This window comes from Eublepharis macularius, chromosome 11 (genome assembly GCF_028583425.1).
Source record: "Eublepharis macularius isolate TG4126 chromosome 11, MPM_Emac_v1.0, whole genome shotgun sequence".
Taxonomy (NCBI): Eukaryota; Metazoa; Chordata; class Lepidosauria; order Squamata; family Eublepharidae; genus Eublepharis; species Eublepharis macularius.
Genome location: NC_072800.1, coordinates 66,525,901 through 66,552,889, shown reverse-complemented (window position 1 = coordinate 66,552,889; position 26,989 = coordinate 66,525,901). Strand labels below are relative to the sequence as shown.

Genomic DNA, 26,989 nt, shown 5'->3' with positions numbered 1-26,989 from the left:
ACTTTAATATGTAATTCAAACTGATTAAAATCAAAAGGGATTCTTTCATTGACTTGAATGGGAATAGGGATGGCAGTATCATATTTGTAGAAAGTACTAATAAAAACAGCAGCCACGTTGTGAAAGACAGCAGCTCTTTGTTTTGTGGACATAAACCTGGTTCCATCAGGTGAAGAAAGCCTGTCTCAGATGGCAGGCTTTACCAGTATAGAGCAGCAAATTGTCATTTATAATGCTTAATATTTATATAGCACTTTCAGTAATCAAATCACTTATCATATATCATTATACTAATAAAAGATTTGTAAAGTAGATCAATATTATTACCTCCAAATTGTGGATAAAAAAATGAGGCTGACACAGAGTTTTTTGCCGCATAATTGCTTTGTGGCTAATGTGAGATTAGAGCGCGAACTCTCAGATCACAGCTCATTGTCAAAGCCACTATACTCCACAGGCTCTCCTCATTACTTAGTTCACTATTCCTTTTTTATACCTCAGGGGGATAACCTTCAGATTTCCTTTCTCAAAATCAAACTATCTTGGAAAGACATAGCATGTATGAACAAAATTAGCAATAGCTAGCTCAGCAGAACTTGATCATGCCTAGCACTATATATATATGACAAGAAAATATTTCTTAGTAGATTCATTTATTTTATGCATTTCATACATTATTTCACATATTTCATATGTTATTTTAGCAGATCCATTTAGGTCAATATCAATTTGGAAATCACTTTGTAAGATGTATATATTTCCTACCACATAAAGTGGTGGCAGATTAGTAAACTCTGTTGCTCTACAGTTTAAATTTTCCATTTCAATCTTGTTATCAAAATTTTTATAAATATTTTTATTTATTAAAAAATTCATAGTAATTAATAAGATGGTTTGCAACAAATGAACAAGATTTTTGTTAAAATAACTTTGCAAATAAATGAAACTCAATAGGTTGGGGAAAGGTGTCATTTCACTGGTATAACAATTTCAGTCATTGGAATGGCATTTCAATTGGCAGCAGATGGAATGGTGATTATTGCCAATTTCCCACTCCCCCGAAGATCTCCACTTTGCCCCTACACTTTTCCTGAAGGTCCCTTGATCATCCAGGAAAAGCAAAGGGTTGCAGTGGAGGGTTGTAGCAGGGGTAGAGGTGGGGAAGTCATCCTTTGGTAGATTCCAGTGCTTTAGATCCAATCTTATACATTTAAACATTCCCTAGTTCTAAAAAGGAACAGATTTTTGCACCACAAGTTAATATATAATTAAATAATAACCTGCTTTGCTTCCAATACAAAAGTATCAGCCGTTTTGTAACAGGTTCACAGTTCACAGTGAAGTTCTGCAGCTGTGAATCCCATTGGCATGAATGGGAGTTGTCCAACAGTCTAGTCATTTACAGGCTATTTGTAGAAGATTTATATTTTAATCTTATGTTCATATATAGCTGGAAGCAAGAGACACAGCCAATCTAATAGTAATCCAAGGTTCTGTAGGAGAAACATCAGCCAGGGTCGCTGGGACTGAACGTGAGTCATTTCAGGAACCTAAAAAAAGAATAAGACACCAGAATGAGAACCAAATATATTAATCTCTGGAGGGGGAAGTCTGATGGGAAACATGACAAACTTAATTAGAAAAAAAGTCTAAATCTCTAGTTTCTTAATAGGAGATATAAATCTGTAGCATGCTTGAGACCTTATACTATTTTATGTCATCACATGATAAATTACAGGATTTCAGCTCTTTTATCATCACTGTAAATAACATTTTACATCCGTAGTATTTTTAAAGTAATCATGCATTGAAAAGAATGTCCTGTGAATAGTCATTCTTCCTCCTTAGAAGTTTTGTGGTTGTTATTATAGCTGTTTGAGGGTAGTGGTAGCCAGGAGGTTGTTCAAATGAGCTTATAAAGCTATTTTTAAAAATGCTGTGTCCTTACTTTCTTTATTGTTGCCCAAAATAGCCAATAGGGGGCTACAAATTAGCATCAACAGATTGACACAAATAAATACAGTATTTGACTGAATGATGGAAAGGGAAGGAGGATGACAGTGCTGCCATTTAATTCTTCCATTCTTTCCTTTCTCTTAGCGTTCACCGTAATTCTCTACTCTAGTAAAAGGGATATGCCATACACATTCTTTGGCTGCTAAACTTTTTGAAATTTAAAGATAGGAGTGGGACTCTGAATGTGGTCTACGGTTGCCAGTTGGCACCTGGCAGGAGACTGGGGGCAGGGACATGGGGGGGGATATTGTTGCATCAACAGTGTGATGGCATTTCTGGGATGAACCTGGAAGTGACATCAGGCCACTCTGGGATTTAGAAAAAACTCTATGCACATTACACCAATTCTGCAGTCATTCCATTGGCTTCCCATCATTTACCAAGCTCAATTCAAGGTATTGGCTATTACATACAAAGCCCTTCATGGCCTTGAACCCTCATATCTACAAGACCACCTCTGCATCCATTTCCTGGCACAACATCTTATCTGAGCAGGGCTTTGTTCAAGTGCCACCCTGCAGACAGGAAGAATTAACAACTGCCCATACTTGTGCCTTCTCTATAGTAGCCCCCACCCTGGGAATGGCCTGTCTGAGGAGGTCAAGAAGGCTCTTACAATCCTGGCATTTCACAAACTTTGTAAAATAAAATTGTTCAGAAAGGCATTTTTATAATAGAAATAGGGCTACATAACAAATTGACCCTGGAAAATGAACTGTATTTCTATTGATCTGAATCCATGCTCTGCATTGTTTAACTTATGTTTAATACTTATGATTTTTTCACACAACAGCTCCATTTCAAATCTCTAATTTCCAGTCCTATTACTGTGCTTTTTAGAAATACCTTCCTATTGATTACACAAATTTACATTGTACATGAGGACTATAAATAATATGAATAAATACATTCTAAAATAGTGTGATATAACTTTGGGGTTCACCCTGGAAATGATACCATGCTGTCAATGTGATGGCAATTGTTGCTTTATTTTACATGCATACTGTGAGGATTATAAAGAGCAAGAAATAGCTGTTCAGAGCAGTGTGTAGACTCAAGGAGAGAAAACATGCAAATGTGAGGATGGAGGTTGAACGAAGAGTGAGTACAGCATCTTTTACACTCAGTCAGGGTCTTAATGGCTAATTGCTTAAATCAATTAATTATCTAAAAGAAAAGAAAGAACCAAAAAATGTAATGAGAAAATGTCAAGTATGTGTGTCCATACTTTGAAATATGTGCAGAGTCATAAATGAAGTTAATGCTATTGGGAACTTTAAGGGAAATATATGGACCTATACAGAAAAAAAATGATGGTGGGAGACTGGGAAGGAATTTTAAAATATTCAGTTCAGGTTAGGTAGCAATTACTAACCATCCTAAAGATAATGAAATGAATCGGTGTACAGGGAAAAAATCTAATGGAAGAAAAAAATCCAAAAAAAAAATTCTGAAATTGACTGACGGTTTGAAAGAAAGGTAAGTTAAAAAATTAAATAGGACCCTGATCTTATGTACGGTACAACACTACCCTTTGAACTCCACTGAAATTGTAACTCTGAGATATAACTCTGAGGATATAACTCTGAGATTTCTCTGTGAAAGATATTTACTATGAAATTCTAAATACTATAGTACTATATTTACTAGGAAATTCTAAGTAAAGTTAACAACAAGCAACAATTAAAAAAAAACTTTAAACCACCCCCAGAAAATGTGAAGCAAGTATTTGAAGAGGCACAGAAGAGGTTAAACAAACAAAAAGTAAGAGCAGATAAGATAAAACATAAACATATGATCAAGTTGTTAATACTAAAATACTAAAGAATTAATAATATAATTTATTTGACATACACCAATTTGTACAGGTAAAGAAAAAATTAAGGAAATTGTAGTAGAAAAGGCAAAAGAAAGAAGGGGAAGTGTAATTTAAACAAGATTCCTCCCTCCTTAAAGCTCCAGGAAATGCTACTTAGAGTCTGTGAAAAGAGAGCCTCAATTTGAAGTAAGAATTTAAATATGCATGTGCTCACACAATGCTACCCACAAGAGAGATTTGAGAATTCTATGCATGTAACTTATCTTTTACCAATCTTTTTTTTTTCTTTCACGGCTAGTGGGAGCCTGTGGAGTGCAGTTTCAATAGCAAAATTGTGCAGAGGTAGAAGAATTAAACCTACTCTGCCAATCCAAATCGAAGTCAAATGGGACAGTAGTTTAGCTTTAGAAAATGCTGGAAGGATCCGTTTATGAAAGTCCCAGTGTTCCGTCTCATTTAATCCTGCACATTTATTTGTTTGTTTGTTTTCGTTTATTCATATTCAGCCTCTCCAGGAACCTGCTCAGAAAATGAAGCTTGACGACCTAGCACTTCCTTTGTCAGTGCTGCTGCCTAATTTGTGAATCTTCCCTAAATCAAGGGGGCTTTGGGAACTGCATGTGAACACAAGCAGACTACTGAAATTAGTTTAAGTTAAACAACTTTCAATGTTATAAACAGTGTACATAAAAAATAAAGGAAAATGGGGTCTAACAGTGCCATCTTTTCAGTTGACAGTTAACTCCTGCCCCTCAGTAGAATAGTATTTTAATTGGGACAATTTATAATCAATGTATTGTCGAAGGCTTTCACGGCCGGAGAACGATGGTTGTTGTGGGTTTTCCGGGCTGTATTGCTGTGGTCTTGGCATTGTAGTTCCTGACGTTTAGTTCCTGAGGTGTAGCACCTCTGAAGATGCCAGCCACAGCTGCTGGCGAAACGTCAGGAACTACAATGCCAAGACCACGGCAATACAGCCCGGAAAACCCACAACAACCAATTTATAATCAACTTTCATCTTTAAAAGATTAAAAAGTGGATGATGTTACAGCACTTACCATTTCTGCTAATGATAAATACAAAAACATCCCAGCAGTGACAGTAAATATCCAGCTCTGAATCCATGCATTTGTTGATATTGAAAGGCCAATGTTAAAGTCCTATGAAAGCAGTTAGGGCACTTAGAAAATTCATTAAAATAGCAATTTTTGAAGAAAGCCTTGTACTTAACAGTACTGCAAAATCTCCTGGGGAGAAAGGAGGAAAGAGAGACATAAAATATTAATTGGCTGATAAAAACCCCAGTAGTTTCAGACTAGTAGCAATAATTAAGATAGAGGCCTCAGTGCAAAATGTTACAGTGCTTTCATACTTGACTGAAATAGCCTTTCAGCCTCTTCTGCACAATTCATGTGAATTGTTAATGCAAAAGAGAAAGTACAAAAGATGCATTTGTTAGGCAAATGTATGTTCTGACTAATTTAGGTTTTACATTCACACTACCAATTGTTTTTAACCCTGACATACAAAAACACAGACAAAAGAAAGCTTTTAGAAGGCTTTAGTTTCATTTGTTCCTAAAACTAATTTAGAATATAATATAGGGTAATTTTATTTACCAGTGTTCTGGCTTGGCTCACATGTAAATATAAAGTCACATGCTTTTCCAGAATTAATAATACTCTGAGATGGGAAATCATGTGACTAGACCTCACCTGATCTACTATTTTTTGTTAATAGATTATTCATATTAAAGTCAGAAGCTTGGACTCCTATTAACTCTCTTCACCAGGGAGGGGGGCTTAGTTTCCACTGTTATACTCAGGGCTGGCGCGCCCATTGAGGCCAGGTAGGCGGTGGCCTCAGGCACGGGGTGCCGGAGGGAGTGTCGAAGGAGGTGCGGGGGGTGGAAGTGCACGCCACAAAGCAGCAGCCTCCTATCTCTCCCACCCCGTGCCACCGCCACACAAGACCCCAGCCGGGCGCAGCCGCCGTGGGCAGGCATATGCAGCGGCACAGGCAACCGAGCGGGAGAGCTCGGAGGCCGCCCGCCACAGCGATCAGGACAGCGGTGGCGCGCGCGCTCCTGTGATGACATCACGTGTGATGTCATCATGCAAGCTGGGGCACGTGCACACAAGCACGTGCGGGGGGGGCACCCGGCAGGCCGGCCGTGAGCGCTGCAAACCCTTGCACTGCCCCTGGTTATACTAACAACAACAACATTCGATTTATATACCGCCCTTCAGGATGACTTAACACCCACTCAGAGCGGTTTACAAAGTATGTTATTATTATCCCCACAACAAAACACTCTGTGAGGTGGGTGGGGCTAAGAGAGCTCCAGAGAACTTTGACTAACCCAAGGTCACTCAGGTGGCTTCAAGTGGAGGAGTGGGAAATCAAACCCGGTTTTCCAGATTAGAGTCCCACGCTCTTAACCACTACACCAAACTGGCTCTCAAACTGTTTTTTACAGGCAGCTATTTAAGGAGATGGAGATATTTTTTGTTCTATAAAATTGTCCAGAACTGAAACCTTCTAAATGGCTACAGAAGTAACATACTGCAATTAAAAAAGAAATTCTTAACAACTGTATTCAGAAAATTCTCCTTTGTTGCCTGGGAGCTTTATGAACAATAACATTGGCAAGCTAGCTAGATTTTCTTGCCAACATGCAAAATTAAATCTAGCTGTCCCCATCGTGAACAGTTGTTTCAAAAACATGAAAGGCATATTACAAAACACAACAAGAGTAGCACATGAATAAATAATAGTGTTGCTCCACCACATGAAATTTGTGAATAGTAATACATGCTCGATAGGCAAAATCCTAGCATGCCACATAATTCTATTTTTTTTATATTTATATATTTATGAAAAGATAGGCCTCAAATGATAGACCTCAAGCAGAAGTAACAGTAGAGATTATGAAAGTAAACAACAATGAGCACTGAAAAACCGAGCAAGGGAAAGCAGAGACATTGTCTCCTGTGATTATTCTAATGTACTGGCCAAAAATAGACCATGTGGAAGCAAAGAGAAATAACTGCAATCATTGGCCATTACTGCAATATTAATTAGAAGTGATTCAGCTTATACCCTCTATTCCGTAAATGCTTACTATGGACAGCAGTATACAATGGGAAAATATAGGTACATACTAGTAGCTACTGCTTGTAATCTGTTTCTTATGTTGGGGAGAAAATGAAAACTTAGCTGAAATGTAATCCTTTGCCAAGTTACTCCAGTCTATGCTCATTGAAGTCAATGGGTTCAGACTGGAGCAACTGTGCAAAGGCTTGCACTGTTAAGCACCCATTGAAAGAGAAGTGTGAAAGATGGAATGTAGAGGGAACCTGTGCTGTGTGATGGACTGAGTAGTTTGTTGTACAAATTCCCTGTCCAACTTACTGGTACCTTGGCCAATTTAGTATTAATCACTCTATGTTACCTCCAGGCTTCTGTGAAGATAAAATGCTCTAATAGAGTCGAATACCAGTCTGGTAACTACATACATTAAATGCAAATATGCTGACTTCTCTACACTTCTGTACATCCTCTTTGATGAGAATGGAAAATATATACATATGTGCAGGGCTTTTTTTCTGGGAAAAGAGGTGTTAGAACTCAGTGGGTTGCCCTTGGAGAAAATGGTCACATGGCTGGTGGCCCTGCCCCTGATCTCCAGACAGAGGGGAGTTTAGATTGCCCTCCGCGCCGCTGCAGTGCGGAGGGCAATCTAAACTCTCCTCTGTCTGGAGATCAGAGGGCAGGGCCACCAGCCATGTGACTATTTTCAAGAGGTTCCGGAACTCCGTTCCACCGTGTTCCAGCTGAAAAAAAGCCCTGCATATGTGTATAATGCAAGTATTTTCCTTTTATTGGAAAATCCCTGCATGCCCAAAGAATGGCTGCTGCCACACATAGATCAGCATCCTATGTATAGCAGCCTGTAATTTTTTCCTATTAATATTTTACTGAGTTTTAATTTTAAAAAATATATATCAGAATGCAAACTAATTAAGAATAAAAACACTTCAAAACACCTTTTTACCTGTCCCATTACAAAATAACTACCCCATCAAACATAAACTACATTTTTAGCATGCATATGTACAAATCATTCATTGTCTTTACACATCTTATTTTCTATTTTTTTGTACAAACGTACAGTTGACATTATTGATAAGATGGCATTATTTAAAGACAGAAGGAAGAAAAGGAAAATTCTGAGGGAGGGGTGTGTTTCCTGGTTAGTTAATGGTTTGGCATTTGCTATTTAGACCTTGGTTCTTTCTTCTGCATGGACATGTCACTGTGGATGTCAACGGAGTGGGCTCTGTGGCAGTTCTTGTATATGGCACACTGCTATAGAGCGGATGTGAAGCATAATATTGTCATTTTTATATTCCTTTTTTATTTCCCTTTCTTACTGTACCTGTTTGGCTCTAGCCTCCCTTTCTTGAGGGATACATGCAGTACAATCTGTGTGGACATTTTGAATACTTGCATCTTAACACAGGCATGCATTTGGCCATATATCTGTGTGCCAGGTATAATTGTGATAGCTTGAACATTATTATTCCCCCCAAAAAGCTATCTCTGATTTCATTGTATGTGAATCTCAGTGCTCTTTCTGAATTTGCCTGGGGGCTTTGTTCCTTCATCAAATGATCCTTTGATTATTGATTGTATGTGCCATCAGATCTAGGTGCAGGGCTTTTTTTCAGCTGGAACGCAGTGGAACGGAGTTCCAGAACCTCTTGAAAATGGTCACATGGCCGGTGGCCCAGCCCCCGGATCTCCAGACAGAGGGGAGTTTAGATTGCCCTCTGCACCGCTCCAGCGGCACGGAGGGCAATCTAAACTCCCCTCTGTCTGGAGATCAGGGGCCTGGGCCAATGGCCATGTGACCATTTTCTCCAAGGGCAACCCACTGAGTTCTGCCACCTCTTTTCCCAGAAAAAAAACCCTGTCTAGGTGGGTATGACAGAAAGTAACCAGAAGCTATTTTTAGCAAGAGTAAAATCCAGCAGAAGGAACTTCTCATTCTCATGCTAAGGTTACCTCAGAGTAAATTTGGACCACATTGGGCAGGATGACTCCCTGATATGAACACCTGTTTAGTGCATATATTTCTTCCTGATCACACACAGTAACAGCCAGACTTCATTTCTATGCACAGATTACTCATGCAAAGCATGAAAAGTAGTTATCCTGAAATTATATGATTCAGATAGACTGTGTGGGAAAATAATTACATTGTTGGACAAAGGCTGGTTGGCCCAGTCTTTAATCTACATGCAGACAAAGCTCACTGGGTGACCTTGGGTCAGATATGTTCTGTCAGCCTAACTTACCCCATAGGGATGTTGTGAGAATAAAACAGAAGAGGGCAGAATCATGTATATTGCCCTGAGCTTCTTATAGGAAGGAATAAAAATGTAATGGCTAGACTACTGCCATCCTATGAGCATAATGACTCTTATAAGTTGTACCTGAATCTATCTATATTTTGCCTCGTTTAACAGATCAGATGATCAGCCCATAAATATAGCATTGTTTTTCAGATAATTCTTGTCAGCACAATCCCCCACAAAGTTATGTAGCTATCTTTTTAATGCAGAAGGAGAAGCAGCCAACATGATGGTGAGAAAAGGAACAAGAAAAGATACTGAGAATTATCTCAAATACTGGCACAATTATATTGTAGCAAATGGCTGTACCATTATTTGAAATACATTTTATATTATTAGAGTGTGATGACTGAAGATGAAGACATCCAGAGATGGATTAAGATAATGGCATGGAAACTGGCACTGGAAAAAAAAGCAGTATTATGCCCCCACCCCGAATAGAAACAAGGTCTTTATATAAGGGGTTGAAACTAAAGAGTCTTCAGAAGATACTGATACTACGAAAGGATTTAGGGGTCATGTTCATAAGTTCTTTTAGATGAAGGGTAATTAAATTATGAGATGCAGTGTTAGCTCTTTGGGCTCAACTAAAAATGCATTCTCAGAGTAAGAAAATAATGGTTATATTGGAAACAAATTTGATCAAACCACATTATTATAAGAAAAAAGGAAATAAGTTGATTAAAACCTGTTATTATTTTTAAGATATGGTGGCTACATTGCATGCAAAAGTGATGACCCTGGATAAGTACAAAGAAATAGAAAGGATCTTTAATGAGAATTCTGTGTCTGCCCGACTGCTTGTAACTTTCTTTCAGCATTACAGAAAAGTAATAGGTGAAAAAAAATATTTTTCTAGCCTCCATTATTTCCATGGAGGTGTGATTTCTCTCACTCACAAAAACAGAAATAGTGGAAATAGTGTTTCAAAGATTTAAATTAATATAAATCAAAATGGCATCTTTGCTCCAAAGAGAGAATATAAGCAACTCTTAAGAGCACAGAAAATGTGTAAGGTTTGTCAACTGGTTTGGGGGGAAATGTCCTATCCTGTTGATAGAGGCTTAATTAGCGGAAATGTGCAGTTGAAACTTTCATTGGCATGGGAGCAAATAATATCACCTAGTTATTAACCAGGCAGGACATTTTTCTATAGGTCTCTCGAGTCTTGACAAACTTAAAAATGTGCCTGGAGGGCCAAAATCAGATATGATACTGTAGGAACTGTACCACATTTTTAGTGGCTGCAAAGGGCCCTTATTCAGATCAGGACCAAGGGTTGGGGGAAAGTTTAATTTTTCTCTCCTTAATGTAGTTTTCCCAGTTGAAACTCCCTCAGTGTTGTTAATGCTGGAAGGGAAACAGCGTTTCAGAGGCATAAATTGCATAGGAGGGGGAGAGTTGGTTTCAGTCAGCAAAAACACAAAGATGTTGAAAGGTCGAAGCCCATTTCTTCACTCCACCACACAGACCTGAGTGCATCAGGGCTTTATACAGCTGTCATTGTCCTTACCAACAACAACAACAAAAAAGCCAAGGAAGCTCACAGAGCCTCTCATCTGTTTTGGCCATCTATTAAAAGACATTATTATTTGTATCAAATCTATGTAATGAGCATTATGGAGTACAGCCCATTTAAGAAACATGTCCTGTCTGAATAATTCTCATGGGTTACTTTGAGACATTGTTTGCACTCGTTTGTAAGGATGCCAACAGGTGTGTGGAGGGGGGAGACCTGATCTGGCTGGGTTTTTTTGTTTTCTATTCAGTCCCTAGGAAGCAAAGAACAACGCTACTTTTGTCCCCAGCCATTTTTTTTTATTTTAGCTCTATTCCCTAGGAGAATAGATACATTTCTATAGCCACTGCAAAGTGCAGAGCTCTGACCCAGATCTCTAAAATCCACTGCTTCTGCCTGGGATCTATCAGAAACCATAGTTCGGTCTTCAGGCTTGCTTTGTACTCTTCCTCTAAAGCCCAGGGGAGCGTGTGTGGCACTGCCACTGGTGCTGAATGCGAGAGACAAGGTGTCTCTTTATTTAATTCTACTTTTACAACACTGTAAGTGGGAGGAGGTTCTGGACAGCACCTTCTCCCAAGATGTTAACCTTGTGTGAAAGCTGGAGACTTGGTCCTACCTATGCCAAAGTGATCTGGTCTCATGGGTTAAGTGAACAAGTGGCACGACTTGAAACCTCTGTATGAAGCTCACCATTCATATCCATTCAACCTCTTAGGAGTGGGTTGAAATTGTCATGGGTGATTTTTTATTCCCTGTGCACCAGCCCCTTCAGAGAAATATTTCTTCTACTGTTATCATTGACATAGGCTACCTGCCTGTTGTCTTTCAAAGAGAGATGGATGGAATCTCCCCATGAGTTTACTTTCTTTGCACCCCCTTGGGTTAAATGCATACAGATCTTTGCCTAGTTTTGCTCTGCACAATGCAAGGGGGCAGAAAAAATGCTCCCTCTCCTCTTTGTTAATTGTGCTGCAAAGCCATGTGCAGATACAATCATTATGTTGTCCAATAATGTGTCCACCTAATCCACCATGCAGTCTTCCTCTGACTCCTGTGTAACAGTCTGAGAGATGCAAAGATTTGGGGATAGAGTCAGTGCATCCACACCCTGCATTAACTCTTTCCTCCTATAATGCAGTACAGTCAGTTTGCACCTACAGTTGAAGGAGATAGTTGGCTGATCAACCAAACAGCATAAGAGCTATATATCCTTGTTGGGAAAGTTGTTTGTTTGAACAAAATATGGAGGGAGACCATGAGTAGAATGAGGAGGAGCAGGCGTCATTTTGTAGAAAAAGAACTGGAGGAACTCATTAGCATAACTCATTAGCACAACTAATTAGCATATGCCACGCCCCTTGACATCACTGGAAGTGTATCATTAGCATAACTGATTTGCATATGCCACACCCCCTGACATCACCTATCCTGGCTGTTTTGGACCCAATCTTGGCAATTCAGGGCCGAAATTGGGCCCAAAATGGCAAAAAAAGGGCCCACAATGGTCAGGATCAGGCCGCTGCTGAGCAGGAGAGTGATCCACCACCCATCAGAGGCCCGATCCGGGCCATTTCAGACCCAATCTAGGCTGAAACAGGCCCAAAATGGCTGAGAGGTGGGAGGGGCCACCTGTCATGTGACCTCTTTGGGGAACTACCAGAACTGCATTCCTGCACGTTCCCCCTCAAAATGAGCCCTGAGGAGGAGAAAGAAGTCAGTTTTAAAGCTCTTTTTTTCCCCCAAGAGTTGTTGTTGGAGGGGGGAGGGGAAGTGAAAGCTAGCCTCCCTGATTGACTATGTTAACCCTGTGTTGAACCACTGAAGAGTTTGCTGTTTATGCTATTGTACAAGGCCAAGGTCAACCAGATCGGTTCCCCACAAGGAACACTGATTTGCGTCAGTGGCATTTTTGTCTTCAATGGAGAATAAACAGTGACTAAGGAGCTGCTTTGCAGCAGCCATCATCTCAGGGTGATATCTCTACAGTGGCACTGATTAATTGTACCTGAAGGACATGTTGTATTGAATGGCTCACACAAACTCCTGGCTCCCCTGTGAGCCCTAAATGTTTTCTTTCTTTGATAAAAAACATTCTATTTTCATTGTCTCCACCAGCCTCGCCCTCATTTGCATGCAACCATGAGCCTTTGTGGTGGCAGCCCCATCCCACCATGAAGTCAAGACAACACAAGCACATATGACCACCAACTACATTTCCTCCCTACTCTCCTCTGTGTCTTACAGAAGGCATAAAATAAGGTATGTTGCTGGGATGTGTGAGTGAAAAAAAGAAAACTGCAAAAAATAAGAATTGCCTGCACACTGCTGTGAGGTTGCACAGTCAAAAGCATCCAAAATTGAAAAATATCATAGAAGAGAACTAGTGCTGGGTCTTTAAAACTGAAATGTCTAAATATTGGTGATAGATGAGCAGTAGAGACATAGGCATAAGAGGCCACTATATCTAGCTGCAGAAAGCTGAGTAGGAGCTTAGTTTTTATTAATAATGCTAATGAATTTTCTGAAATATGGCCTGATTCCTGCACAAAACAGCTATATTTGCTATCTGTGATTTCGCATGTGATTTTCTCAAATGGGTACTAGTCACATACCATACTGTTTTGCATACATCATAAAACACTCTCCATAAATAACTACATAACTTCATTGTCTGAGATTTTCTTTCACTCTTCTATAATATTTTAAGCATGGGGGAAATATTTAAATTTCTGCCTATGTATTAGCTGATACATTTTTATCTAATCCAGTTAAGTTCTGTGTTTTATATGTTTCATATCAATTGACTCCCAAAGATCAGAATTTTAGTTTCTGAGCTAATAATATGTCACAAATCTTTAATAATGATTTCAGTAGGTTATGAAAACTAATATGTTTTGCTGTAATTCCGTAGTAAATCCAATATAGAAACATAGCGCTACAGTGGCCACATCTCTTTAGATCAGTCTAGGAAAAAAAATTCCCAGAGAGATTAACAGTCTCAAGATTTTACCTAAACATATTCAGGTATGACCACATTTCAGAACAGATGAATAAAGTATATATCTTAGTGGCAAAAGGAATAGAGAGAGAAATTCAATGTGTTAGTATTTCTAATTTGCATAGCCTTTACAATTACTTCCAGCAAGTTTGAGATATGGCATCTTTTTAAAACAAGAGCAAGAAAGAAAAATGAATTTTGAATTTTTCGGTAAAGGTAAAGATTACTATGAGGTCATAATAGCAACCTACCAACTGTAGGGTTGAAGTAGATTTGCCTCTGCCTAAATGGTTGTTGGATTCAAATGTCATTGGAAGGTCAGGGGAATGTCCCAAGAGCCCATTATCTAATGAAGGACTCTGCTGGATGAAAATGCTTTGCAATTAGTTCTGAAGCCAGATGAATGGAAACAGGTGCCAGGTTGCCAGTTAGTTTCATGCAGAGATTTTACAATTAACATGACTGATGTACAGTACATGATGGTCTTTAAAAATGTTACATGAATGTTAGTTCTGATAAACAATTGCAGATGCTTTGAAAATGTACATCATAATCCTCCATGCTTTTGGTTTTAAAAATTAGACAACATTTAGATAGAAAGGTTTACAAATTCTTCTTAGTAAACCACGTAATGGCTAATGTCTTTTATTTAACATTGTGAAATTTGCATCATTTAAAAATATAACAGTTTAATTAATCATTAAATACAGTAAAATCTGATTCATCTAAGGTCATTAGGAGAAAACCAAAACAGTCAAGATGTTTAAAAGTCTAGATGAATAAAAATGACATTTCCAGAATGTTATGGAGATATATCAGGTAAAGCAATCTTGTTTGAACAAAAAATTATCTTTTCTTTAGGAAAAATTTCCTTTTGAGTCCAAGTTCAAATTTTCCTGATAGCCTGGTTATATAAAAGTAAAAGTTTGGATTGTGCTCTCCAGCAAGCCAGGATTAGCCTTCTATGTAAAATATTAGCAGCAAAAGCATAGCCAGTTGGCGTCCTCTTTTGGTGAGAGTTAATGAAATATTTCTCTTCTGTTGTACTCTTAAGATACAGAAGATAACACTTTCTGCTACAGTAGAAAAAAACAAAAAAAGCCGAACAAAAATCAGAGATGCTCCTAATGGTGGTGGGGGGGGACCTTTATTGTAGCCCAATACATTTCAACCCCAAAGAATATTTTGGGGTATAGACCAACCAATGTTTATAACTCAATCCTATGTAACTCTTGCATAGGTGTATATGCACACGCGCGCGCACACACACACACAGACTAAACTCAATGAGAGTTTTCCCCTGGCACGTACAGCTTAACAAACATATTGGCAGGCAAACTTCTAGGGGAGGGCATTCTAGATTAAAGGTACCACTACTGAAAATGCTCTTTCTCTGGTCACCTCCCTGCTTATTTCTGAGTGTGGGGTCATACAGAGCAGACCTTCTGATGCAGATCACTGATGGACATGTTTATATGAGGGTAACTATTTTTCAACTGTTCATGAACGCTGCAGATCATAGGATTGGGCACTGAGCTGCCAATGTTAGCACAAAGAGATTCTTTACTCTTACAGAGTTGATTCATTTAGCTGGAGCAGAATCAGCTATTTGCATTACTATTACACCTGAAGTGCTTTTTTACAGGATGAACCATGTAAAGAAATCAATGCAAAGAAATCAATGTTACACAAAAATTTAGGGAATGCAGAGGAGAGAATTCCCTAGAGCATTCCCTAGAGATGAATTTCCTAGTAGGAGAAGTTATAATGCACTGGATGTGTTCACCCATGGCTAGTCCAGGCAAAACCAAACTGTGGCCCCTGCAGCACTTCTAAATGGAATTGTCACTACAGTTATGGCTGCAACTGCCCATGGAAAACTTGTGTAAAAGGTAACTTATAGTTTGACTGTAAAGTACACACTTACATTGCAGAACTCTTTTACAGACATTCATAATTGCATAAAATGTATTAACATATTCTGATTCAAGAGAAATGTTTAAAACCCACTTAACAGAGTTGCAGAACAATACTTAAAAAATCCTGCGTGAGTTAATAAATACTTTATACTGGGATCCAAACACTTTGTCTTAATTTATTATAATCTTATACTGGTACTGGTATTTTACACTAACAATTTCAATGCAGTTAGATATGCCATTTTAAATGTTTAGCATCTGGCTGTCAGAGGACCATCTTATAACTGCATATTCTATAGGAGTCCCTTAACAGTCACATCAGAGGCATACCAACCATTTAAATTACAGAGAAATCTCCCAGTAGATCACTGATCTAAAGGATCGTGGGCTGCCAGAAGTAAGCCGAGCCAAGACGTAGCAATTCTGCCAGCACCTCAGAGGCCACTTGGCTTAGACCTTTTAACAGCAACAATGATTAGTGCTATCTCACGAATTTCATCCTCCTGCACTGATGCCAGTTTGCAAAAGAAGGCAGTGGATGAACCGATGCCCATTATTGGTGCTGCTGGGCTGGTCTGAGTTGAGACATCCTTGAAGCACTGGCTTATCGTGCCGCAGGGGCCATTCGGCTTGTCTTGCTCCCAGGCTATTTAAACTCTCCAGACTACCCTGGAAGTTCCATTGACTTGAGTGAGTTGGAAATGCAACCTGACTTGCTACATTGTTGTACTAAAAAATGTTTTCTTGAATTACAGCTATTGAAATTTTTGTTTATTTTGTGTAATAAAAACATACTACTGCACGAAAAGATTTCTGTGAAACGTGTGGAGGACAGCAAATAGAAGTTTGAATAGATAGGGTATTTTATTTTTGAACATGGTGACATAAACCGTACCTGTGGAAGAAGATGTAGCAGAGCATCTCCGAGGGTTCCTTCTGCTAAACCCACAAAAAGTTGTAAAACAAGAGTATCACTTTCCTGACAGGAATGGAATGGAATTAGAGCTGTGACAAACATTGATCCAGCTGTATTAAGTGAGACTGCTGCAGTGCTGTATCCATATTCTGCACAGAAAATAGACAAAAAACCAAGAGCACTTAAAAACATGGTTGTTCTCATGAAATGAACTCAAAAGGTCATTTTTTGAAAACCAAAGTATGAGTGAAAGAACTCATTCGATGAAAGCAAGTCCCACAGATTATCAAAGCACATGTAAATATGTTTCAGGCAAGGTTGTGATCCTGTGACAGATGAAGCAAAGAAAAAAAACGAGCAAAGCTGAGTAGGTGAACGTAGTCAGGCAAAATAAAGGCAAAGCTGAGAAAAGAGACTCCAATGAATCAGAAGGGTATTATAGTATTACCTGGCATAAGACAATGCATTGCACAGTTGCCTGGCATAAAACAATGCATTGCACAAATAAAATGTTTGACACTTATCAAGGGCAAACTAATGGATTGAAAATAATGAGTGATGCTCTTCAAATACTCTGATGTGACATCATTGCTATTAAGTGGATACTGAGGCATGAGAGAATACAGGGATTTGCATTAAAATAAGGTTGGATGAATGTCACTCAATCCATTCTATATTTGTTTTGAAATTTTGCTGCATCAAGAATTCCATTCTTAATTTTTTCCCCATATAATGTGTATTTTTGTCATCTTTGTTTTTTGACGTGCACATGATGCACATTCTAATATGTATTTTATACATATTAGTCATGTGTTACAATCTATAATTCCATGATCTTTCCATACAGATAATATGTAGCCAGGGCTCATTTAAAGGGGGAATGCACTGGAATGCTGTTCTGGTAGTTCCCCCAAGTCAGGTGATCCCGTTGTTGCCCATTTTGGGCCATTTTAGCCTAGGTTGTGGCTGAAATGGCCCAGATTGGGTCGGTGCCAGGCAGGGAAAGCCTCCACTACCTGGCACAGACAAGGTCCTGGCCGTTTTGGCCTTGATCCTGGCCGAAACAGGCCCAAAATGGCCATTTTGGACCTTTTTGGGCTTGTTTTGGCCCAGAACTGGGGCCAAAGGGGCCCAGATTGGGTTGGTGCTGGGCGGGGGAGGCCTCCCCCACTGAGCACCAACCCGGTTGCGGCCTTTTAGGCCCCAATTTGGGCTCAAATGGGCCCAAAATGGCCATTCTTGGCACTTTGGGGCCCTTTGGGGCCCAGATCTGGGCTAAAACAGCCTGGACTGGGTCACTGCTGGGTAGGGGAGGGTTTCTCCACTTGACTTTGACCAGATCCTGGCCCAAAAGGCCCAAAATGGCCACTTTTGGCCATTTGGGCCATTTTATGCCGGTATCGGGGCCAGAACTGCTGGGATCTGGTTGGTGCTAGGTGGGGGAACCCTCCCCTGCCCAACATCGATCTGGTTCAGGCTGTTTCAGCCATGATACGGGCCAAAACGGGGCCCAAATGGCCATTTTTGGCCATTTGGGCCCTTTTCAGCTGGGATCATGACCAAAACCACCAGGATTGGGTCAGTGCCTCATAGGGGACCCCTCCCCTGCCCAGCACTGACCCAATCTGGGCCATTTGGGGCCTGATCCAAGCTAAAACATGCCCAAAATGGCCATTTTGGGCCTGTTTTGGCATTGATTGGGGGCAAAACAGCCTTGATCTGGCCACTGCCAGGTGGGGGAACACTCCCTCGTCTGGCAGCAGCCGAATCCTGGCCATTTTGGCCCAATCAAGGGGTCTGGCATATGCTAATGAGTTATGCTAATGAGTTCCTGCAGTTCTTTTTCTGCGAAATGACCCCTGTTAACAGCTATATACGTTTGAATTTTTATAAAATATTTTAATACAAAAGCTTCATTAGCTCAGTAGTATGTACTCTACGTTTACAAGTGCTCAGTTATCACTCTCATCCATCTCACGTAATCAGTAGCTAATAAAATAATAACAAAAATCCAACCAGTTTTCCTACTGGTGAAAAAGAAGAAAAGGATTCTCGATGGTTGTTGTGGGTTTTCTGGGCTGTATTGCCATGGTCTTGGCATTGTAGTTCCTGACGTTTCGCCAGCAGCTGTGGCTGGCATCTTCAGAGGTGTAGCACCAAAAGACAGAGATCTCTCAGTGTCACAGTGTGGAAAAGATGTTGGCAGGTCATTTGTATCTACTCAGGAGGGGTGGGGTTGAGCTGAGTCATCCTGTAAGAGTTTCCCAGGGTGTGGAATGCTAATGGCGGGAGGCTTCACTGTATCCTGAGGAGGTTCTTTTGCATATGAATTGGTGCTTGATGTGCTAATCTTCTTTGCAGGGCTATTGTCGAGTATAGAGTGTTTTGTTAGCCTGGTGTTTTTCAGAACTGGAAACCATGCTCTGTTCATTCTTAAGGTTTCTTCTTTCCTGTTGAAGTTTTGCTTATGCTTGTGAATTTCAATGGCTTCCCTGTGCAGTCTGACAAAGTAGATGGAAGTGTTGTTCGGTATTTTGGTGTCCTGGAATAAGATACTGTGCCCTGTTTGAGTTAGGCTATGTTCAGCCACTGCTGATTTTTCAGGTTGTCCAAGTCTGCAGTGTCTTTCATGTTCTTTTATTCTTGTCTGGATGCTACGCTTTGTGGTCCCGATGTAAACTTGTCCACAGCTGCAGGGTATACAGTATACTCCTGCAGAGGTGAGGGGGTCTCTACTGTCTTTTGCTGATCGTAGCATCTGTTGTATTTTTCGGGTGGGTCTGAATACTACTTGAAGGTTATGCTTTTTCATAAGCTTTCCCATCTGATCAGTCATTCCTTTGATATATGGCAAAAACACTTTTCCTGTAGGAGACTGTTTTTCCTTGGCAGTTTGATTCATCCTGGGTTTGATTGCTCTTCGGATTTCATTTCTGGAGTAGCCATTTGCCTGAAGTGCGTGGTTTAGATGATTAATTTCCTCATTGAGAAAGTGCGGCTCACATATCCGTCTTGCGCGATCCACTAATGTTTTCATTATGCCTCTTTTCTGTCGAGGGTGGTGATTGGAGTTTTTGTGTAAGTACTGATCAGTGTGAGTTGGTTTCCTGTAGACCTTGTGACCTAACTGAAAGTTTGCTTTGCGGATGACCAAGGTAAAAGCCGCTAGTCCCCAAGGTGTGGGGACCCTCTTGTGAAGGTTTGATATTCCTCCTGACGTGAAATACTTTTCTCCTTATGTGCAATATATTTATGAACTATGCAATATATTTATGAACTGTATTTTAAATCCAGGATGTTATTTATTTACTTAATATATGAAATTATGTAATTGTGGTTGATTTATGACAAAATGGAACAATGGTATGGTTCCCTTTAATTAGCTTGGGACCGAATGAGAGGAGAAGTATATAAGCGGTTTGAACGGAAGGATCTCCACCCCATTGATATTGACTAATTTGTAGATGGAGGTTTAAATGCGTGTGAATACTTATGTATATTGCTGACTACAGAAGACTGTGAGTAATTTATTGGTTATTATTGAGTTCGTTTGGATGAGAAATGCCCAGGTGTAAAAACTGTGATCTATTGTAATTTATTGTAGAAATATTGGCCGGAAGAAGAATTCTCGAAACGAGCAGAATCATACGAGGCCGACGGAGCTCGTTGCCAGCTGTTTGAAATTAACACCGGAGTCTTGCAAGCTGTTTGAAATTAACACTGGAGTCTTCCCCCACACCTTGAGAGACTAGCGGCGTTTACAACCTGATAGTGAGCTATGAATGTATTAGCTCTAGCTGTTGGCATTCTCTATGTAATAACAATATTCGTTTTGTATATAAGCAACCTCATATGCATTGTGGTTGGGGACTTATGTATTGAATCATTCCTAATAAGGATTTATATAAAAAGAAAAATTTGAATTTGGACACATATGTAAGGTGTGTTATTGGTACACCCTTTATGTACTTCCTTGAGCTTGGTGCTCTTTTGTGTTTGCTGATTATTATCCCCATAACAATCACCCTGTGAGGTGGGTGGGGCTGAGAGAGCTCTGGAAAAGCTGTGACTGACCCAAGGTCACTCAGCTGGCTTCAAGTGGAGGAATGGGCTCATGTTTAGTCATTTGGCCCTTTTGGGAGGAAGTTATTAATCATATTAATTGTGTGTTAGAAAACTCATTTATTTTTGAAGAAGTTAATGCACTGCTAAACTATTTGCCTGTCTCTTGGAATCTAACTGATGATCAACAGAAATGGACCCTGCATTCCCTTATAGTTGCTAAAATACTTATACTTCAATACCAGAAAGACAAAAGCCCTTTTGTAAATCACTGGACTGAAAACCTTATAACCTTATCAACATTTGAACGTATAGTATATATACCTCTGTATAGATTTGCTAATAGTGTTTTGTAGCTAGCACTCTTTCCTTTTTTGTCTCCTGTTTATTTTTTGATTTTAAAAATGTTTTTGCACTAATAAAATAAAAACTTTTTTAAAAATAAAAAAATTCAGGGCAGGCTTGTTTGGGAGTAATTGGTAGGTGTTTCAAATACCCTAGATCCAAAGCACTAAACATAAGAAACAGAACTGTATTTATCTATTTTTGTGGATCTATCATTAGAGGACAAAGGGAACATAAACAGGCTTGGCTGACAGACTGAGTGAGTAACCTAAGGTCACCAAGTGAATTTCATTTCTGATCAGTAATTTGACCTCTTGGTCTGTTCTAGTCCAACACTCTAACCACCATACCTCACTGACTCATCTGTGAGAACAGCATGTTTGTGATACATCTGCTTCAAATGTAGAGGCTCTCATACACACTTGGAGAATGATTTGAAACTAGAAGAAGAAGCCAATTCTCTCCTATCTTCAAATGCACTTCCACATACTCTGAATCTTGATGAAACCAGAAACAGTATGATAGTGAATTGTTAGGCTATACAATGTCAGTTGCAAACCATGTGCTGCTTATAATCTCAGTCCTAAAGAAGAGGCACTGTTAGGGTTGCCAGATCTCCTTGGCAATCGGCAGGATATTGGGAGGGCAGGAGGGTGTGTGTACTAAAGTTGGTAATTCTTGTGCACATGTACCTGGGGGGGAATAGAAGAAGAATTAGCTCTGGAATGAAGCATGCAAATGCTCCTTCCTCCCACATGATGATATCACTTGTGGAAGTGACATCATTGCGGTGGGGTGCGGAAGCATGAGAGCCTATTTATTAGGGCTGCCTGCTGGTGGCAGGCGATCAACAGGGAGCTTGTCTCCTCCTCCTGATCGCTGCACAGAGGGGCAAACCACCAGGAGATTGGCCATCACTGGCAGGCACCTGGCATCTCTAGGCACTGTACTCACCAAGAAATACTATTGATCTGCCCTCATTAATTCTATTTTAGTTTCTGAAACAAAAAAAGATTTTTACAAGCAAATTAAGCCACCTACATTCCATATGCAACATGATTTATTATAGTGGCTCTGAAAAGTTTAAAGGAGAGAAGCACAATTTGTCATCTAGTTCTCTTTGAAAGGAGGCCACCTCAATAAATATTTCACAAAAGTGAGATAATTGTAGATCCTAGAGCAATGGTTCTGAAGTATAAGCTTCCTATCAACATACTACCTCCCAGCTTTAGCTGCTACTAACTTCATATAAACTACGGGAAGCATGGAGAGTTCTTGCATACAGTCATCTATATGTCACAGATCAGTCATCCTTGCTCAAAGACTTAACATTTGAAGCTGAGTTCCCCCCAGTTTGGCTTTCCTCCAAGCTACCACAAAACTTTTTCGTTTGAATTATCTGTATTTGCACTTATTTATGGTGTGGTTTTCATCATGAGCAACTGCCACGTTGATGCAATTTCATGTGATCTGTATGTTGCTTGTGCGTGGGTGGTCAGGAAGTGTGAAAAAATTTATTTTAAAAAAAACAGAGCCTTTGTAAAAGCACAACACTTTCATTCCAAAGTTCTGTATATACTCCAGTCCACATACAGAACTATCTGTCATTCTAGCTTTCCCACTTTCTGCAATTCCACAGAAGTCCTTGATGTGAAGTGGCTGGGAATGCTTCCAAGTTTATGGAGTTCATCAACTGGTCACGCAACTCCAGTTTTTAGCATTATTTGTTTTTTTAAATCATAAGGTGAAAATTTTGAAAAAATTATCTTGTGCAAAAATCAATAAAAGATGTTAAAAGGCAGCCCCTCCCCCGAAAAAGGTCCTGAGAATTAATTATCAAATAGGTTTTACTGTATTGAATAGGTTTTACTATATCTGTTTCATCCTGTATGCCAGAAAGGTAATTTCTCATGGCTTCCTAAGACAAAGACTTTTCTGCAGTCAAGCAAGTGGCAAACTAGGCTCAATCATATGGCTATTCTACATGGACATAAACAGATCTCTCAAGAGATGGATCCTAATACTATGAGTTGATCAAGAGAACACGAATTAGAATTATTCTGTACTGAATAATCCTAAAGATATATGTATTGACTGCATTTGTTGTAATTAATACTTTAGTGAGCTGCTGTTGTTTGTTAATTTATATAATTAACATCTATTTTGCATGATTTATTTTTGGATCTTGGTCTTTGACCACACCCTCTTTCCAGGTTTTCCCCTCCCCTCCTTGGAAATTAAGACATCTATGCCCTTGGAACAGCATAAATGCATTGTCTCTTATCAATAGGGGTGAAAAAGTATTGTATCAGTGAAGAATGTAAGTCAAGGTGTTCTGCAACTCTCCATAATTTTTTGCCCAATATGTGCCTTCCATTCCTAACCACTTTTAATACTACTTATGAATAGAGATGGGCACGAACTGAAATATGAACCAAAATTAAGCACGAACCAGGCTGGTTCATGCTTCACGAACCACGGTTCATCAGATCCCATTTCTGATGAACTGCCATGAACTTTTAGGATGGTTCGTTTGGTTCAGGTTTTGGTTCGTCACTGCAGACAACCTGGTGCCAATCAATCAGTTTCCTAGGCAACGGGGGATAGATTTCCTGCAGACCTTCTGCTGACCAGGAAGTGACGATTTTCTGACCCGGAAGTGACATTTTCACGAACCAAATGAACCAGTTCGCAAACCAGTGGCAGGTTTGTGAAAGTTCGTGGTTCATGAAATTTGACGAACCATGAACCACATGGTTCAGTTTTTTTCCGGTTTAAGCCCATCTCTACATACGAACCATATTACTTTTAGTATATGTAATGTCACTTCCTATGTTATTTTCATCACTGTGTATTGAATTATCACCACATCCTTTGAAACCATCAAGTTAGAACTGCATCAGGAAGTGCTGAATCATGTAGGAAAGACAATGTGAAGAATTAGTCCATGTTCATGTGTGTACATGTAAACATGACTCTACTTATACAACAGTGAATATAGACTGCTAATAGAATCAGATCATCCTTATCTAAACAGATACCTTGATTAATATTTTTGTTCATTTACTTTTACCTGATTTGAAGAGATTTTAAAATGGTTTCTTGTGGCATGTAGAACATCTTCTGTTTCATTTCTTGAAAAATAGTAGGCGTCCTCATTGCTTCTTAAACTGAGCATACTGTTAAGATAAAACTTATAATCCCAATTGCTGAGACTGAGGTTTGATGAGCAGGTGTCTTGGTGATAAGTAATATAATAAAAAAGAATAAGAGAAATTTTCTGGAACACTTCTTCACTAAGATTGTATTCTAAACCACCACCAGCAATTAATAGGAAAGCATCATATTCAAGGCATTATAAATAAGGAGGGAAAACTGAAATTAATTTCAAACAGGGTCCTACATCAAACTTCTACAAAACATACTTCCGGCTTGGGAATCATGGTGGTCTGACGCAGTTCGGGGAGCTGAGCTGTCCAAGTTGCTGTTTGTCAGGGCTGGTGGAGTGCTAGATTGCCCACGACCCTCTGCTCTCAGGTGGAGAGCAGGCAAGAACGCTTGAGACCCCGAGGACGTGTAGATCTCGGCTGAGGGGGGGGTTCTGCACAAAGGATTCCCTCCCAGCCTTGAGGTCCCGCTCTAAGAAGGGTGGCAGAAATCTCTGCAGCAGCTTTGGAGTCATTGAGTTGGCATAGGATCGCCGTACCCAAGCTTCAGTAACTAATTTGGACTAATCTGAACATCTGAAACAGTGATTACAACCCAGAAAAGACCTGGCAAGGTAAAGATCGCTATCTCTTCCATGAGTTTGAAATTGGACTAGAGGATTTAAATTCAAGCAGAAAGCTGAAGTAGAAAGTTTAAAAGGACTAATTAAGTTCACCCCAGTAAAAGAATTGTATGAAAGGAAGCTTTTAGAAAAGAATTAGAGGCGAAGAAAGGATTATTATTTACATACCTGTGGTTTAAAGAGATAGTGAACTGTGGGAACGGAGAAACATCGTGAGAGAAAGTAGCGGTGCGACAACGGGGAAGGAACAGGAAGTGCATCATAAACATCAAGATGCGAGGCTAGAGCGGCTGTGAAGGAAAGAGGCGGAAGCGGAAGTGCGCCATTTTGAAAGAGGGCAAGGGCAAGCCCTCATTGCAACCGGAAGTGGGCCATCTTGGAGAAGGGTAAGGGCAAAGCTTAGATTTAAAACCATAGAGAAAAGACGCCCGCCATTTTGGACAGTTAAAGCGCTAACTTTTGGACAAAATACTAGTAAAACAAGAAATTTAATTTGGGTAGAAGACGCGATGGAGAATTTAGCAGACACGCAACAAACAGAGATGAGATTGGTGAAGGGGAGAATGTCAGTTGCAGAAACTAAACATATGGAGAAGCAGCTACGTTTTCGTGGCTTGCCAGAAGTGGAAGGAAAGTCAGCGCAAGAACAGATGACTGAGGTGTTGGCTGAGTACCTGGGGAAGGAGGAGGAGGAAGTTGTGGCTATCCTAGATGTGGCATACCGTGTGAATTCGAGAATAGCAACCCAGAGGAAACTACCAAGAGATGTGATTGTGCAGTTTACAACACGAAATATGAAAGAGAGGATTGTGACAAAACAGTTTCAAGATCCATTGGAGATTGATGGCAAGACGATTATTATAATGAAGGAACTGCCCAGATCAGTGTTACTGGACCGGAAAAAATATAAAGTGCTAATTCAGATTTTGAAGGACATGAAAATCAGGTACAGATGGGAGTTACCGGAAGGAGTGTCCTTTGAGTTTGGAGGGGCCAAAAAACGCATCAGATCTGAGCGAGAGATGGAGCGATTTATTAAGGACAATGAAAAAGACTTACCAACAAGATCATGAGTATGGAGTGTAAAGTATTATCTTGGAATGTAAATGGACTAAACTCACCGAATAAGAGGAAAAATACTTTTCACTGGCTACTAAAACAAAAATGTGACATTGTTTGTTTGCAAGAGACCCATATCAGAAAGCAGGATGTAAAATATTTAAAATCTGGAAAATTGGGCAAAGAATATGTAGCGGCCTCCAACAAGAAAAAAAGAGGAGTGGTGTTGTACATAAAAGAGGAGCTACAGCCAAAATTTGTTATGAGAGATGTGGAAGCTAGATTTGTAGCAGTGGAATGTATTTGGAATTTAAAGAGAGTGTTGGTAGTCGGACTTTATGCACCTAACGGTGCAAAAGAAAGCTTCTTTGAGGATTTAAGGAAGCATTTAGACGATCTTGCATACGACCAGATAATTCTTGCTGGAGACTTCAATGGAGTGACAGACTTGGAACTAGACAAAAAGACTACAACGGCACAAAAGAAAAGAGGACTATTACCAAAGCTTTTTTTTGAGTTGATTCAACAAGAGACTCTTGAAGATGTATGGAGGAGAGAATATCCTAAAAGCAGACAGTTTACTTTTTATTCTGCAAGGCATTCTACATTATCAAGAATTGATATGATCTGGGCCTCAAAAGACTTAGCATTATGGACTAAGGAGGTAGAAATAATGCCTATGGTAGGCTCAGATCACAACCCAATTATGTGGAAATTTGGAAAAAAGAGAAAAAGGAAAGCATGGAGAATAAATGAGGACTTGTTACAGGAAAGAGAGAATATGGAAATACTGAGAAGAGAGACAAAGTTTTTTATACAATACAACGTGAATAAAGAAGTACCAACCAATAAAGTTTGGGATGCTTACAAGGCGGTTGTAAGGGGCATACTAATGGACTTAAATGGTAGAGCAAGAAAGAAGAAAGAGGAGAAAAGACAAGAGATTGAGGAGAAAATAAAAGCCAAAGAAACACAGCTAAAAAAGAGACCAGGGAAAAAGAAGGTATACCAGGAAATTAAAATACTTCAAGAACAGCTAACAGCAATGAGCAATAAAGAATTGGAGTGGAATCTCAAAAGACTGAATCAAAAAGCGTTTGAGGGTGCTAATAAACCTGGGAAG

General features: G+C 39.6%; 1 protein-coding gene across 1 annotated transcript in view; it reads right to left on the bottom strand.

Annotated features, from left to right (window-relative positions):
* Window positions 1-1,421: 1,421 nt before the first annotated feature.
* Window positions 1,422-26,989, bottom strand: part of SLC39A12 (solute carrier family 39 member 12) — a 38,241-nt gene continuing 12,673 nt past the window's right edge. Inside the window, 7 exon segments of the mRNA XM_054990954.1 lie at window positions 1,422-1,550; window positions 4,894-4,989; window positions 4,991-5,082; window positions 13,914-13,938; window positions 16,590-16,759; window positions 21,508-21,514; window positions 24,091-24,392. Coding sequence (XP_054846929.1) covers window positions 1,422-1,550; window positions 4,894-4,989; window positions 4,991-5,082; window positions 13,914-13,938; window positions 16,590-16,759; window positions 21,508-21,514; window positions 24,091-24,392 — 821 coding nt within the window.